General features: G+C 37.2%; 1 protein-coding gene across 4 annotated transcripts in view; it reads left to right on the forward strand.

Annotated features, from left to right (window-relative positions):
* The first annotated feature begins 138 nt into the window (after positions 1-138).
* LOC109053523 (glycogen debranching enzyme-like) overlaps positions 139-17,544 on the forward strand; it is a 28,566-nt gene continuing 11,160 nt past the window's right edge. The window contains exons 1-20 of one of the 4 annotated variants that reach the window (XM_042771907.1): positions 139-260; positions 1,150-1,293; positions 4,825-5,035; positions 5,134-5,303; positions 5,801-6,004; positions 7,754-7,935; positions 8,037-8,148; positions 8,226-8,352; positions 8,451-8,553; positions 8,628-8,725; positions 8,838-8,977; positions 9,825-10,012; positions 11,048-11,171; positions 12,623-12,786; positions 12,867-12,968; positions 13,067-13,222; positions 14,233-14,383; positions 14,577-14,701; positions 15,013-15,125; positions 15,937-16,071. In XM_042771907.1, the coding sequence (XP_042627841.1) occupies positions 1,215-1,293; positions 4,825-5,035; positions 5,134-5,303; positions 5,801-6,004; positions 7,754-7,935; positions 8,037-8,148; positions 8,226-8,352; positions 8,451-8,553; positions 8,628-8,725; positions 8,838-8,977; positions 9,825-10,012; positions 11,048-11,171; positions 12,623-12,786; positions 12,867-12,968; positions 13,067-13,222; positions 14,233-14,383; positions 14,577-14,701; positions 15,013-15,125; positions 15,937-16,071 (2,684 nt within the window). In that variant the 5' untranslated portion in view covers positions 139-260; positions 1,150-1,214. Of the gene's footprint in view, positions 261-324; positions 903-1,149; positions 1,294-4,824; positions 5,036-5,133; positions 5,304-5,800; positions 6,005-7,753; positions 7,936-8,036; positions 8,149-8,225; positions 8,353-8,450; positions 8,554-8,627; positions 8,726-8,837; positions 8,978-9,824; positions 10,013-11,047; positions 11,172-11,428; positions 11,553-12,622; positions 12,787-12,866; positions 12,969-13,066; positions 13,223-14,232; positions 14,384-14,576; positions 14,702-15,012; positions 15,126-15,936; positions 16,072-17,544 lie in introns of those variants that run through there. The other 3 variants (XM_042771902.1, XM_042771915.1, XM_042771911.1) reach the window with 3 other exon arrangements.

Genomic DNA, 17,544 nt, shown 5'->3' on the forward strand with positions numbered 1-17,544 from the left:
TTATCTATTTATTTACTTGTTTGTTTATTTATTAAACTAATTTAATGTCAATACGTGACAGGCCTACACTGGTTTTCTATCTAAACAACAATTATTTGTTTAAACATGCACTGTGTCTAAAAGATTTCATTCAAATGGCAAATATGTCCTGTATTAGTGTATTTACGGTAGAGGGAAGCGGAGAACTACAGCCGTGCACACGCCTCCTTCACCAGCGACAGGACGTCCTTAAGAACGGCCGAAAACAGGAAAATACACCGGTGTGTCTTTTAACTCTGCTGCTCTTTAACTCTCGTTTTGTCGTGCAAAAATGATCGAAATGTCTATATCAGTTGGGATTGCAGACTGTCTTGTATCAGAAGAGCACAGTACGCATGTTGCAGTGTAGCTATAGCCTACTGTCTTGGCTTGGCAAATGTTACTGTTCTCCTGATTACTAAACTTGCTCGGCCTTTATCCGCTAGATTCTTAACCTCGACCAGTCTGAGTTAGAGGATACTTTCTGGCAGTGCCTTTAAATGCCAGTCATGTTTACTGTAGTGATGGGAAGTATGACATTTCCGCCAATCGGTTCTTTCGAACAGTTCGTTTCACAGAACCGGTTCAAAAAAACTGATTCAGTGATTATTTTCGCTTTATACGAAAATAGTGCAGTATGTACGTATACCTGTTGATATTTATCATAGCTCCATCAATCAAATCTCTTGTTATCAGTTCACTCACCCCTTCTCGACTCATTACAAATTGGACATGTTCTAAAATACAGTGAACAAGTTCAACCGATTGAAAAGATCCGACTCGAACGAATGATTCGTTCGTGACGGACAGCGCTAATGTCAAACTACCGGAGGTGGTGATTGTGTGTTGAGCTTACTAACATACGGATACAACTCCTGACGGAGGTATATTCATGTATTACTGCAGAATTCTGTGGCAGTTCGTGTTGTTATAGTGCTCACTCGTTATTTCACGTTATATGGCTCTTCCATTTTGTCAAAGGGGAAAATGTTGTAAGAATTTGCCCTTGGAAACGGTTGCAATTATGTGGTTATTAAGAAACTACAGTAGGGATTGTATTAAACTGATTTAAATGTCATCTGTTAAGTAATACAGTGTGATGATTTGCATATATTTTGGTTAATTTTTCAGTGAAGGGGTTGTTGACTTCCTGATCTTCACAGCATTAAGGACGTTCTAAAATAAGGAGGGCAATCATGACAGCTAAACAAATAAGAGTGATGGTCCTCAATGACATGGAGAAACTCGACAGGACTCTCTTCCGTCTGGAGCAAGGCAAGTTTTAGCTCACCTTTATTGCGTTGCATCGTCCTGAAATATGATAGTGTATTGTAGGTTGATAATGTTAAGTGCAGAACATTTGTGGTTATTTATAAACTGTGTTGTGCTCTCAGGAGCCAACTTCATGGCTCTTTTCATTCATGCACTAATAAATAGTAAATATATAGCAGTAGAGTTTGGCACGTGACTATATGAAAAGGTCACTATAATGCTTCCATGTGAGAAATTTAATGCATTCATAATGGGACATTCCAGCAAAACAAATCATAAGAACTTTTCACTTTTAAATCAATGGACAAAATTTTGGAGGAGGTTATTATTTGTCTTTATATGTTGAAAATCATATGCATCCTCATTCTCAGATGCTGGTAATGAACACTTTCAAATGAGCTGAATATAGTTGCCATCTAATTTTTAGATTTTTGTAATGAACACTTTCAAATGAGCTGAATATAGTTGCCATCTAATTTTTATCAAAGTTTTATGCAAGATCTAAATGTGAAATCTGTGAGATGAGGAAGATTGTAGCCTATATGGAAGAGGCTTTTATTTGCCTCAGTAATATTATATATATAATACAGTAATAATGATAATAATTTAATAAGGACAATCGTACAGTAGATACATACTTGTTTTTGATGATAACAGTTTCGTTTAATTATTTTTCGATTGTATCATGCTAACACAATGCATTTTTGAGCTCTACTATAATGATAAATAATATGGAATTCATACAGTACAAATTACCATGGTTTTGTCATCTGATACCATTACTATAATACAGTACTACCATTTATATTTATTATTTCAGTGGTGCCAGACATGTGATGGAAATATACATTGGTATTATACCATTTTATTAGATACACCTGGCTAGTACTGGGTTCGACCCCCTTTCGCCTTCAAAACTGCCTTCTTTGTGGTATACATTCAACAATGTGCTGGAAACATTCATCAGAGATTTTGGTCCATATTGACATGATAGCATCACACAGTTGCTGCAGATTTTTTTTATCGGCTGCACATTTATGATGCAAATCTCCTGTTCCACCACATTCCAAAGGTGCTCTATTGCAGTGGTTCTCAATTCCAGTCCCTTGTTTGGATTTTGTGTGCATCTCTTATCACTTTAGACGTTTGTTCTATTCGACCATAAGTGCCCTGCGAAGTGGATATCACAGGATATTTTCTGCCTTGATTCCAGTTTCATTCAAAGGGCATTAAAGTGTGCAAGACATGAATTTAAATTGTATTTATTTACAGAGGTATATTTTGTCACATTTTACACTCCTCTAGTAAGTTTCATCTGTGTGTGAAGATGCTGCAGCCGTGGTGTAGCGCAAATCTGTGAATGAATGTTCCAAAGTGAAGTAAACTTCAACGGTTTCCTGTGCTCAAGGAGTAGGGAGCAATGAACACTGTGTAGGGACCATGTCAATCGGAAAACACAGTTAATTCATGGAGCTCTCTTCTAACGAACTGATGATCTGAATCAGGTGTGTTAAATAAGAGAGACATGCAAAATTTGCAGATCGGGGGTCGCGTGGACTGGAATTGAGAACCACTGTGGAATCTATCTGTGTATGGTAAACTCATTGTGATGATTTGAGCTTTGTGACATTACGCGTTATCCTGCTTGAAGTGGCCACTGTGGTCATAAAGGAATGGACATGGTCAGCAACAATACTTGAGTAGGCTGTGGGTTTAAACAATGCTTAACTGGTGCTAAGCGGCCCAAGGTGTGCCTAGAAATTAGGGCTCTTTCAATCGCTTTACGTATACGTCGACATTCCATGTCCATTATTGTGCAACCCGCTAGACACAACAAAAACACAGCTCCGATCACAGCGTCCTCCATCCTCCTGTTGTTAACGTTGTTCTTCGTTGTTTGCGTTGTTGAATGCTACGCACAAATGACGTCGCTGTCGACTGGCTTTGGTCACTTCCTAGTACACAATGTCGGTGCGAATGCAACCCTTTAATGGTACTTGGAAATAGTTCGTGCAAAATCGTCCCAGTACTTTAGTACTGTACATTTAGTTCTGGAACTAAAGCGGTGCGAAAGGCCTTATTGTGTGCCATTACACCATCAGCACCAGCCTGAACTGTTGATACAAGGCAGGATGAATTGTTGGTTATGTCAAATTCTGACACCACCATCTGATCTCAAGTCTCATCCAACTTTTTCCAGTATTCTGTCTCCCAATTTTGGTGAACCCACGCGAATTGTAAGAGTAGCATCCAGTGTGATCTTCTGCTGCTGTAACCCATCTGCTTCAAGTTTCAGTGTTTTGTGTGTTCAGAGATGTTTTTCTGCATATTTCGGTTATTAACAAGTAATTATTTGTGTTACTGTTGCCTTTCTGTCAACTTGAACCAGTCTGGCCATACTCATTCCCCAGAGATGATTGTGCATGAAAATCCTAGTACTGTAGATCGGCAGTTTCAGAAATACTTAGACCAGCCCGTCTGACACCAACAACCGTGTCATGTTCAGAGTCACTTAAATCACCTTCCTTGCCCAATTTGATGCTCAGTTTCTTCAGGAGATTTCTTGACCATGTCTGCAATGCGTAAATGCTACAGTTGCTGTCGTGTGATTGGCTGATTAGATATTTGCATTATTGAGCAGTTGAATAGTTGTACCTAATAAAATGGCTGGTGAGTTTATGTCATTAACAGTTTTGGGCCAAGTTCTACCATTGCTTATATTAATTCAGGGTTTCCTCGAGTCCTTAAAAAGTCTTAAATTTAGTTGTATAAAGTTTAAGGCCATTAAAAGTCTTAAATGCTACAAGAAAGTCTTAATTATGATTTCAAGAGGTCTTAAATTTGGGGACGAGAAACAAGAATTGCAATATGGCTTAACGATTAAACTTCAAAAGGCAATGATTAAATTAAATAAACATGAGCACTGGATGTCTTAGTCACGTGCTGCACTGCATTGTGTATTGTGCACAACCACTATATTTTTGCCCTTCCAAAAGTGCCTCCTGCTGGCAGAGAATGAATGTGCATTTCCAATAAGCCCGCATACTGTTTTTGTTCAGACCAATGTGAAGATCATCCCATGTTTTAATGTTGCAAACACGCAGAGTTGTAAATGTGAAGTGGTGAAGAAAATAATGCATTATAAAAATCTGAACAATTAAGACAGTAAAATATATTTTGTTATTTAATTAATTTAATAATTGATACTTTTGACTCTTCTATTTTCTTAAAAATGGTTTAAAGGCTGAAATGTGAAGTTATCAATGTTTTTATTTTTTTAACTTTTAGTTTTTTTGTGAAAACCTGTATCTGAACTGTAAATCATGCTTTTTACAGTCATTTTAAAGTTTAATATGTCACCATAGACATTGCCGTAGCCCACTCATACTGTATGATATTATTTGTGCAGGTCTTTAAAAGTCTTAAATTTAAGCTTAAAAATCCTGCAGATACCCTGTAGTGATTTATTATTTATTTATTGTACCCTAAAAACAGCAAAATATGAGTTGTGACTTCTGTTGTGTTTCTGCTCAGGGTATGAGCTCCAGTTTCGTCTGGGCCCCACTCTTCAGGGGAAGCACGTGCATGTTCACACCAACTACCCTGCAGAAGGGGAGCGATTTGAGCGCCACAAGTTCCGCGCCTTAGACTGGATTAACCCTACTGGAAGAGAGGATGATTCGGACAAGTTCTGCACCCTTGGCCTCAAGATTTCAGGCTCTTACCAGTATTACTTTGGCCATGGGTCAGTTAGATGCCTAAACATTTTTTAAGTATACTATCAGTTCTACATCTATATTTTAGTAAAACTGTACATCATATCATTTGTTTTTTACTCTTCAGAGATAAGGAGAAGTCTGGTGGTGGGTATATTGTGGTGGACCCAGTGCTCCGGGTAGGGGCGGACAACCACGTCTTGCCACTGGACTGCATCAGTATCCAGACATACCTGTCCAAATGCCTCGGGCCCCTGGATGAGTGGCTGGACAGGCTGAGAGTCACCAAAGAGACAGGTAAAAAGACAGCCGATGCTATTATGTTAGTTACTCTTTTACCCAATAGCTTACCAAAAATTTCAACTTTAACTGCATTTGAACTTTTCTTATCTCCTTAAATGCACAAATCAATAACCAACAAATAACCATGGAGAAACTCAGCAAATAAATGTAAAGAGTTTAAGTCAGTCCAAGTTAGTAGGCCGAAAGCAACTGTAATGTCTGCGTTCTTTATTTCAAAATAATAACAGTATGTAAATCATGTGTTAATTTGCATTTTTAACAGTAAGTCCTACTTGAAATCTAAACTAAATGATTAATGTTTCACATGAGCAGTGCCTTTATACAGAAGATTAATTTATGAAGTTATATTGCTGATTTACTATATCACAGTTTGCTATGAATTTCATTTATGTGGTTTCATCACATTGGCACATTAACGGAAATGTTTTATAACATTCATTAATAATCTGTTTCAAAGTAACTGATTTCGTATTTCATGTGCATCTTTTTAGGTTATAATATGATTCACTTCACGCCATTGCAGACGCTGGGAGAGTCTCGCTCCTGTTACTCTCTGGCCGATCAACTAACGCTCAACCCAGACTTCTCTCCTCCTGGACAAACTTACACCTGGACAGACGTTGGCAACCTGTTGGAGAAAATGAAGAATGAGTGGAATATGCTTTGCATCACGGATGTGGTTTACAATCATACAGGTGTGTGTGTGTGTTCATTTTCTATGATCATTTCTTTAAGTTTCTAGACACATTATACATTTGTTTTATGCTCCTTTTTTCAATTGGCTGACACTGCTATCCAAAGAATGCTGTACATTCATAATTATAAAAGAATTGGCAAACAGTTAAATTATTTTAGATTGAGTATAACATGTCACACCCACTGGACTTCCTATAAGTATTGCATGTAAATGATCCGTCTGATGGGACCAGCTATAGTGGGTTCTCATATTCCAGTGGAAAAGGCCACAGTTCCAACTGATTGACTGTAATCTGCTGTAAGCCCCCACTAAAAGCCTACGCATCGACTTCAATTCTAAAAATAGAACAGGAGCTGTTGGTGCAGCATTTGGCCTGTCTGATTTAGTGCTATGCTGCAGTTCAGCAGTTGCATAAAGCTGCTAGAGAGTCCCAATTTGTGAACAGAATACTAAAGAGAAACATTTAAAACTTTTATTCAGATCTGCTGACTGATTGTGGAGGTTTAGAGAAGACTGTGTTATAAATGACTTGCTGCAGGGGAGTTTGAAATGTTAACTCACTGTGCTTCTTCATTCTTCGTTCGACATCACTAAGGATGTCACTGTAAGACCATGTTTCTTTTTCCTTGAACTCTTGAACTTTGCTTAAATAGAAAGCAAAGTTCATAGTTCATCGCTTATACCAGAGTTCAGCAGAGTTAAAGGTCAAGGAGTGTGTGATACCTGATCTGAAGCTCTGTGCTAATGCCACACATTTAAACGAGGGGAAATCCAGTGCTGTGTGCTGTATGTGCATTTATACAGGTTATATATATATGCAGTGGGGTCCAAAATCTGAAGCCATGTTTTGATTTTGTGAATCAAAGTCAAAAAAAATTATAAAAAAAAATGCTGTGCCATTAAATAAATATAAACTGTTTAAAAGTTTGGGGTTGGTATTGGTAAGAGTTTTTAATGTTTTTGAAAGAAGTATCTTATGCTTACCAAGGCTGCATTTATTTGATTAAAAATACAGTAAAATCTGTAATATTGAGAAATATTATTACAATTTAAAATAACCTTGGCTTTTTCTATTTTAATAGATTTTAAAATAAAATGTATTCCTGTGATGGCAAAGCTGAATTTTCAGCATCATTACTCCAGTCTTTAGTGTCACATGATCCTTCAGAAATCATTCTAATATGCTGATTTGCTGTTTGAGAATCATTTCTTATTATTATAACAGTTGTGCTGCTTAACATTTTTGTGAAATAGAAGGATTATAAATGTCTTCACTGTCACTTTTGATCAATTTAATGCATCCTTGCTGATTAAAAGTATTAATTTCTATAAAAAAAAAAAATACTGACTCAAAACATTTGAATGATGGTGTAGATGATAAATAAATTAAAATAACAAATATTTAAGGTTTTGCATTATTTTGAAGCCGCTAATGGTATTATTAATATTGCATTAAATTAAGAAAATGCAAAATACACACATTTTCATTAGTGATCTTAGACTTTTGGACCTCATTGTGTATTACTTGTAATATATCCAATCATTGTTCATTCTGTCTCATTAAGGAGCTGCAATTTACTCTTAAAATACATCAGTACATCAAAGAAAGATAAAAAAATCAGCAAAAGTTAGAATCACTTATTCAGTCACTTTTCTGTGATGTCTCTCTCTTTCTTTATCTTTGTTCATTTTTGTTTATTTGGTTGATAATGCCATGATAACCTCTGTGTTTTCCTGCTTTTCTCAGCTGCTAACAGCAAATGGATTAAGAAACATCCCGAGTGTGGTTATAACCTGGTGAACTCTTCCCATCTGAAACCGGCCTGGGTGCTGGATAGAGCCCTGTGGCACATCACCTGTGCTATAGCTGATGGCAAATACGAAGACAGGGGTCTCCCAGCCCTAATCCAGAATCACGAACACCTCCATGTGAGTGAATCAGTGTCTGTGGAAGCCTTAAAACAGAATTCATTATGAAGTATAAGGTGCTCTTATTTCCTTTAAGACAAACCGTAATGTGTTTTCACTAGGCCATTCGTGGAGTTCTCTGGCAGGATGTGTTTCCTAAGATTAAACTGTGGGAGTTCTTCCAAATCAAAGTGGAACCGACGGTGGAGCAGTTCAGAGATTTACTCCAAAGTGGTGAGTTCCTGGGAGGTTCTCAGACACTTACGTTAAGAGAAATAAAAATGTTAATGTGTTTAGTGGTTTGTGCACAGGAGCCAAACCTGAGAGGAGCAAGACTGAGGGCAAACAGCAACTGAAGATCATCCAGGACCCTCAGTACAGACGTTTTGGTAACACAGTGGACATGAACTCTGCTCTAGAAACCTTTGTGCCCCATGGGTCAGTATGCTGCTGCATTGAGCAAGTGTTCACTGTAGTGTGCTTATTATTCTTTATGCACTGATTTTATGTTATACTTTTGTTTTATGTTGTTGTAGCAACAGTCCTGGTGCCATTGAGGATTGCTGTAACTGGCTGAGGAGAAGACTGGAGGAAATCAATGGTGAACAGTATCATGAAATTCGGCACCATCAGGAGCAGGTGAGTCTCTCTCTATTCCTTTACCTCTAATTTCTTTGGAATCCAATGCAGTGATGTCATTTATTTACCTTCAGGCTACTAACTGCATTGATGGAACTGTAAGCTATGAAAGAATAGCTGACCACGGACCCAAGTTGGGCCCCGTCACCAGGAAACATCCTCTGGTTACTAGGTAGCACAGTTCATTCCATCCGCCTCTGTTGAAGATTTAGCATCATATTCCTTTGTGTAATAAAGTTTGTAATGTTTGTAATGATATTTAATGCTGTTTTGTCTGTATGCAGATATTTCACTTTCCCATTTGAGGACGCAACTTTGGAACAGGATCTGGAGCTGATGAATCAACCAGAAAAGTCATGTCACTTCCTGGCCCATAATGGCTGGGTCATGGGGGACGATCCCCTGAGGAACTTTGCAGAGCCAGGTTTACCAGTTTGCCTTTCTGATCCACATAAAAACATAGAGCTGGAATAACTACAGCCATCCTTTCAGTGGCCAAAAAAGTTATTTTCTGGATATAAAACTATCAATTAATTGCATGTTTGTTTGTTTTTTTGCTTAGTAAAATTGCAATTTGAACATGAACATGTATTATTTTTTAAATAAATGAATGCTTTTATTCAGCAAGGTTGGAATTTATTTGATCAAAAGTGACAGTAAAGACATTTATAGTATTACAAATTAATTATATTTCATAAAATGACATTTTTTTTAAACTGTCTTTTCTTTAAAGTATCCACGGAAATATTAGGCAGCTGTTTTAAACACTGATAATAATAAGAAATGTTTCTTAAGTCGCAAATGAGCATTTTAGAGTAATTTCTGAATGATCACGTGACACTGAAAACTGGAGTAATGGCTGCTGAAAATTCATCTTTGTCATCACAAGAATAAATTGCATTCACCATTGTACTGTTTTTAATGTTTTTGATCAAATAAATGCAAACCTGGTGAGTAATAAGAGATGTTTCAAAAATATTACAACCCAAAACTTTTTCAGCTGCAATAATAAAAAATCACTCTTAAACCATATTTAAACCCACTCCTCAGAAATCCACATGTTTTCTCTTAAAAGTTTGATTATAGGCCTACTTGTACAAATTAATTATGTCACAGTTGATTTCTATGAGAGCAGTGATGTAATTGTGATTGTAAACACAAGGTGGCGATAGCAACACATTTACTCAACCTTAATCATTGGCAACACTTGCCCAGCCTTTTTGGCAGTAAGGTAAATCAAAATAGCTTTTTCTTCTCCTCATTCTGGTTAGGGTCCAACGTCTACATCAGGAGGGAGCTGATCTGCTGGGGTGACAGCGTTAAACTGCGGTATGGCAGTGGGCCTGAGGACTGCCCCTACCTGTGGGCCCACATGCAGAAATACACAGAGATTACGGCCAAGCACTTTGTGGGAGTGCGTCTGGACAACTGCCATTCAACTCCACTGCATGTGGCTGAGGTACCGTGACAGTGTTAAAATGTGGATTATTACTTTTGGCTAGATCACAGATGAATAACGTGTTTGAGATTAACGATGTGTAAAGATGAATATTAGACAAAGGGGTGCAGGATGTTTTTTTTTATTATTTTCCTTACACATTTTTATATGACAAGTTCGTTAGTTACTGTCTTGGTTCGTACATTTTGGATAGTGATTGTTCCCTATCCACTGATTGCTACAGCATGAGCTGTACTTAACACAAAAAAATGTGGCTTGTTCGCCATCCTTTGCTTATTGATAAACCGGTGATGGTATAACGGTCATGCTATGCAACTGATGCTATTTCCACTTTTAATATGTTTTTTTTTAAATTATAAAAGTTTGATAAGATTTTAAATCTTTCATTAGACAAATCAATATGTTTCAATCTTGATAAAATGCATTAAACCATCTGGTTACGTTGGGATTAGTCATGTTGATATTAGTTATATCTAAGAAGAAGACAGTTTTACAGTTTGATTTAACATTAATTAAGTAGTTTAATTAAACCTTGTGCTCAAGAGCATGGAACTACAAGTTAAAGAGGTCATGAACTGCCTTTTTTATTATTTTGTACTGTTCTCTGAGGTCCACTTAATGATATCCAAATTTTTACAACAAAAAAAAAAATCACAATTTAGAGAGGCATGTTTGCCTCTCTCGTTATTCATCTACTACATGAGCGAATCGGTGGGCGGGGCTAAACAGGCAGTAATGTAGAAGCAGATGTTGATCTTCTGAGGAGGTGGGGTTTGCATTTTGAAAAACTAATTGTGATAGAATATGAATGTTTCTACATTCCAATTAAGAGTGACCTGTTGTCAGAGGGGGCTGTGTCAAAGTAATGTCCATATGGCTGAAATGTACAGTTTTAAATTGGTTTATTGTTAAAGTAATTTTAACACGTTTGTATATAAGCGACTCAAATATCACCCAACAAAATCCTTTAGCATCAGTTCACAGTTTTTTAAGCCAGCAACCCCTCTCACTTTTAACTCATGTTGTGCTCTGCAGGCCATGTTGGCAGCAGCCAGATCAGTCAGACCCAATCTCTATGTGATAGCTGAGCTCTTTACAGGCAGCGAGCTGATTGACAATGTGTTTGTTAACCGGCTGGGAATAACCAGTCTTATCAGAGGTATTGGAGAGTCTTTTAGCATGACACTAACAATGTCTTGTTTATTTGTCTTTCTTTTTGCAATGCATCACCTGTCATTCTTTCTCTGAACTATCTCTCCTATATATATATATGTCCAAAATCTCTAATTTTGGCTTTATTTGAGGCATGACTCTCTCCCTTTCTGAACCTGTTTTTCACACTCCATCTGACACACTAACAACCGTGGTTTGGTTTCCTCTTGGCTGTGCGTCTTGCCCTAACCCTGCTTGCTGCAGTACATGCTGGATGCTGCCCGAACCCTCAGACCTGACCTGTACGTGGTGGCCGAGCTCTTCACAGGCAGCGAGGAGCTGGATAATGTCTTTGTAACTAGATTAGGAATCTCTTCACTCATCAGAGGTACGGCCTTCTAATAATCCTAGTCTTGCATTGTGGCTATTTTGTTATAATGTTTTTGTTACATGAGTGTATGACATGAAATCTAACTCTATCAAACATTTTGAACTGTACACTATGATCACCAATCAAAGGTTTAGGGGCTGGGTCAGTAAGATTTTTTGAAAAAAAATCTTTTATGCTCTTCAAGACTGCATTTAATTGTTAAAAAAGACAATAAAAAGAGGAATATTGTAAAATATTATTACATTTTAAATAGCTAATTTGGTGCTGAAGAAACATTTCTTATACAGTACTTATCAATCACTTATGATTTTTTTCAGTATTCCTTAATGAAGAGAAAGTTCAAAAGAATAGCATTTGTTTGAAACAGAAGTCTTTTGTAACATTATAAATGTATTTACTGTCACTTTTGATCAATTTAATGCATTCTTGCTCAAAAAAAGTATTAATTTCTTTCAAAATAAAAATCTTAATGACCCTAAACTTTTAAATGGTAGTCAACGTGTACAGAAACTATTCTACCTAGCTTGAAAGCTTAACCACAAATGATTGAAATCTGTGTTCTTTAGCTTTTCATTATTTACTCACCTCATGTTGTGCCAAACCGCTATGACTTTTTTTCTTTTGGATCAGAGCTTTCAAGTTTAAAGGATACAAGTGCACCATAAAACAAACCAGAAAAATGTAAAAATAGTCCATATGACATACACACTATATTACAAGACTTCTGATGTAATTTAAAAAAAAAAATAGATTTGGTTTTGGAATTTGTAATTATTTTTAAGTCATTATTTATTTAAAAAATCTTGAGAAATTGCTTTCTTTTTTATTTTTTATTAATTTTAGGTTATTGTTAGTTTTTAATTGTTGATTGTTTTTTTGTTGTTGTTTTTATGTGTTTAGTAAATGATTTTTTTACATTTATTTGTGTTTTTTGTAATTTGAATTTTGTAAAGGTTTGCAATGTTGTGAATGTGAGTGAATACTATTTTTGGGGAGAAATAAGTAGCTCATATTAAAATGATTCCGCGTTCATACTTTGCATAATGTCGTTCTGTGTGCTGTTGTAGAGGCGATGAGTGCAGGAGACAGTCATGAGGAGGGTAGGCTGGTATACCGGTATGGAGGGGAACCTGTGGGGGCTTTTCTTCAGCCCAGTCTCAGGCCTCTGGTGCCCAGCATTGCCCACGCCATGTTCCTGGACGTCACACATGATAATGAGTGCCCTATTCAGGTATAGTGTTTCAAACACATAATACAGTATGCTGATGGAGCCACTTGAATGAGTTCTTATTTTGATGTTCTGTGTTGTAGATCCGCTCTGTATATGATTCACTGCCCAGCTCTGCTATTGTTTCTATGGCCTGCTGTGCCACTGGTAGCACCAGAGGCTACGATGAGTTAGTTCCCCACCAGGCAAGAGATTTAACTTCACACACACACCCACAAAACATGGATTGAGTTCATTTTCAGAGTACATCGTAAAAGTCCTTCTCTTTTGTATCTGCCATCAGATCTCAGTGGTATCAGAGGAGCGCTTCTATAGCAAATGGAATCCTCAGGCTAAGCCTTCGTCCCCTGAAGAGGTCAACCTGCAGTCAGGAATTATCGCCGGAAAGCTGGCCCTCAACCGGTTACACCAGGAACTGGCATCAAAAGGCTTCAACCAGGTAAATTCAAACTCAGTCTGAGGTTCTCTGGTGGCCCACAGTGACAGTTATGCCACATGGACTCTTGAGTGATAGTCCGCTCTGCAGCACCAATGCAGGTTTGGCAGAAAGGCACATCGTGGCTGCAATGGGGGCACTTGTGTGTAAATGAATAAAAATAAGAATGAAGGCAAAACCCTGTTTATTTAAAATCTTAATGGAAATCAAGTAAACACGAATATAAGAAAAACTGCAATTGAAAAAGAGTGGTTGAAAAATTAACAAAATTAAAAACCGCCAAAATAGATATAATAGTTTTTGTGTAATGAGCAATTTGCACATGGTTGAGGAGATCTGTTTACAGAGAAGACATCACACCTGCAGATGGCGATATGGGATGTAACACAAGTTAGGTTGCCAGTGGACCTTTTTCACATATCCGGGTTTCTCAGCAGCAGAAGTCGTCATAGTTGGGTTAACTTCTATAGCAGTGAATGGGAGACTACCACAAATATATTTTTTGCATTCCTATTTCCTCAAATAGCAAAAAAAAAACTCAATGATAGTGTTTTCATTACTTTCAAAAAAAAATATATATATATGAAAGAAATAGAGAGAGATTGAAAATGGCAGTCAGTAGAGAGAATCACTCGTGTAGCCAGAAAAGAGACTCTGGGTGTGCATCAGAAAAACATTTACTGTCAGATTAATGTGCAAAAAACCCTGAGTCTGCGTATCACTAACGTTACAGAATAGACTGTGCTGATGTGTAAAACTATACTCAGGCTCGCCACATAACCATACAAGTATATAAAATTTTACACTCAGGATTGCCAACAACATCGTCACTGCCTTTAATAGTGTCTGTAACCATACAGCCTATGAATGAATGAAAATGCATATTTTTAATTAAAGAGAACTTAGAGACTGTGGGCTACTTTTGATGCTTCATTTTGTGCTTTAAAGATAAGGTCTAAATATGCTAGAAGTTAAAAAATTTTAAATGTGTATTTTGTTCTCTATTTTCTTAGGTGTTTGTGGACCAAGTGGATGAGGACATTGTGGCGGTCACCCGTCATTGTCCCAGTACACACCAGTCAGTGGTGGCTGTGTGCCGCACTGCATTCAAGAACCCCAAACAACATCGCTACACAAACGAGGTTCCATCAATGTGCATCCCAGGTGTGTCAAAGATTCGCTTCTCCTGATCAGAAAGGCTGATCCTTCTTCAGGTTTAACTCAATGAGATTTCCTTTCTACCTCGCCCTCAGTGAGATTCTGTTCTGGCATCTGCTTTTATTCTGTCTCGATTATGTGTCCTTCGACTAATGCCTGACTGGAAGCCTAACCCTGAAATCTCTCTGAAATCTCACAGGTAAGATAGAGGAGGTGGTGCTGGAGGCGCGTACCGTGGAGAGGCAGGAGGGCTCCTACATAAAAGATGAGAGGAGCATTAATGGCATGCCTGGGTACACAGTGGAGATTAAAGAGCACATCCAGGTAACCTAAATGCAGTGAGACCGCTCTAATTATAACTGTCCTAAGCCGACACAATGGCCTCTGCTGAGAACACTCATTCACAAAACAGCAAAGCTCAACCTACCCTGCAGTTTAAACACCACATCCCTCAAAGGGCTCTGGTTTTATCTCAACAACTTGTTTTGGTAAACCTCCCCTTTCCTGCTTGGTTGTAAATATCTGCCGCCTGGACTTGCATGGCCTTTTGATTGCCTGTACTGTCAACACTGCAGCAGTCAATCTTATCTTTTAGTCTCAGAGGTTCCTTTGTTTGCGTCTCTGTCTTTTCTCAGCTGAAGGACAGTAAGGTGGTGCGGCAGGCTGGGGTGACGTCTCGAGGGCGCAGTGAATATGTGCAGGAGATCGTGTTTGAGCAGCTGACGCCTGGAAGCGTTATTGCTTTCAGGTTAGACTTCAAAAGCTTTACTGTCCCTGTACTGAATCAGGATTTTGCAATAAAGAGGTTATCCAACATTATACCAAATTTTTTTTTTTTTTTTTTCACAAAAAGCAACAAAAACTTGTAATTTTTAAGTTACTATTAACATGAACTGCATAGGCTTAGGCTTTTGACTTTTTTACGCAGGGATTGACATTAAATACTATTGGATAGTTGCCTTGATTGGACACAAATGTTGAAAGTGTTTTCATTTGAAAAGTGTGGGGTTGGTAAGATGTTTTTTGAAAGTAGTTTTATTATGCTCATCAAGGCTGCGTTTATTTGTAAAAGCAGTAGTATTGTTAAATATTATTACAATTTAAAATAACTGTTTTCTATTTGAATCTATTTTAAAAGATAATTTGGCAAAGCTGAATTTTCAAAAGTCATTACTCCAATCTTCAGTCACATGTTTCTTCTGAAATTTATTTTAATATGCTGATCTGGTGTTCAAGAAACATTTCTTATTATTATCAGTGCTGAAAACAGTTGTCCTGCTTAATATTTTTGTTGATTTTTTTTAAGGATATTTGATTAATAGAAATTCATCAAATATCCAGAATGAATAGAAATTTAAAAGAACGTAATTTATTTAAAAATAAAAAACATTTGTAATATTATAAATTATTTCCTGTCACTTGTGGTCAATTTTATGTCTTTGCTGACTGAAAGTATTAATTACTTAAAAAAACTTACTGACCACTGATTTTAAACAGTAGTGTTAATTAAGTTGTTTTTAATTATAAGTTTAAAAAGGTGAAGTGTCTTTCTTTCTCAGGGTGAGTCTGGACCCCAAATCTCAGGAGCTGGTTGGTGTGTTAAGGCACCATCTCATTCAGTTCAATCCGCTGTATAAAGCAGGAAGTCTGACTGATCCAAACATACCTGACATACTGAAGAGTCCACTGACAGAGTGAGTTCACGTTTCATCCTCATTTATGCTTTTCCACCATCATGGTGCTGGAGCTCTGTCTAGATCCTTTTCTGGCAGCCATCATATGATCACCTGTTATTATTGGACGATTGTAACGTACATGCGTGTTGCCCAGGTCAACCCTTGGTTGCTGAATTTTGTAACAGTTTGGAATCTTTTGGTTTCATGCAACATATAAATGGAGCAACCCATGTCCATGGTCACACACTCTGGATCTTATTTTGTCTTATGGTGTTGATGTAGAAAATGTAAACATAGAAGATGTCTCCTTCTCTAATCACAATCCTGTTGTTTTTAATGTGAATGTTGTGAACTCTACAGTTGTAAAAAAGCATGTGGGCCATTATTCTCATTGCAGAAATTAATTTACTCCTTCTCAGTTTAGTGAAATGTACAGTATCTTGCTAATGCTGTTGAAGTTTCCATTTTTAATGCTGTTGAGTCTTCCACTGGGCCTGATAAACTGACTTCTCTTTTCTGTTCATCCTGCTTTAATATTTTAGATTACATTACACCTTTTAAGTTGAAATGACCCAATAAGAAGTCCTATTATTGGTTGGAGGATATTGCTCGCTCTCTTAGGCAGGCTTGTCGCAAAGCTGAGAGGAAATGAAAACATGATTCTGTAAGGATCCACCCGCCAGCCCAAAAAGCGGAATCCAGCTGCCTGGTCGAAGGTTTAATGCGTATTCGGTCTTTTATTTGCGCTTCTGGGCAGGCTTGTCATTTAGTTTGAATTTTAGTCTAGCTCCATGTTTAATCTGACTCCAATTTCACGTGATCACTAAATTTAGGCAATATTCTATCAAAAGCTGATGACAGATATCGATTGTTTATTAATTTAGATATTTGAGTATTCTGAAAATCCCATACTTTCAATTATTCGTTCACTGCAGACCCGGTATCGCGCTTAAAGTAACATTTCGGCCGATTGAATGCTTTTCCCGGACACAAACTCGTCAGTCTGATCTTAAACATTGGATGCAGGGTAAATATCTCTACCTTTAAGTCGGTCGCGCCCTGCTTACTCGTACAAAAAGCATCGGTTTTTATATATTTACGAAAAACTGCAACTTATTTAAGACAGTGATAGTCAGAAATCGAAATGGACTCAATTGATGTGCCCCATGCTCCATCTATTAAAACCTTTCGTATGAACAATCCTGAACACAGATTTGAGGTAATACCTTCGCTTTAATCTACTAGTAATAATGAATTAAGAATAATGCAGAATAAATCAAATATAAACAATTTATTATCAGTCAGGTAAAAATTGTATCATGCCAATTACATAATGAAAATAATTAGAAGCCAATTTAGAAAGTAGTGTAATTGTAAATCACATTGTAGTTGTGTTGCAACTTTGATCCTGCACAAAGACACTGTAGCCATATTGGGAACGGCCAAGTGATCCATGCAGGAGGCACACAAATTTAACAAAGTCACACATGT

The sequence above is a fragment of the Cyprinus carpio genome, chromosome A2 (assembly GCF_018340385.1).
Source record: "Cyprinus carpio isolate SPL01 chromosome A2, ASM1834038v1, whole genome shotgun sequence".
NCBI classification, from domain to species: Eukaryota; Metazoa; Chordata; class Actinopteri; order Cypriniformes; family Cyprinidae; genus Cyprinus; species Cyprinus carpio.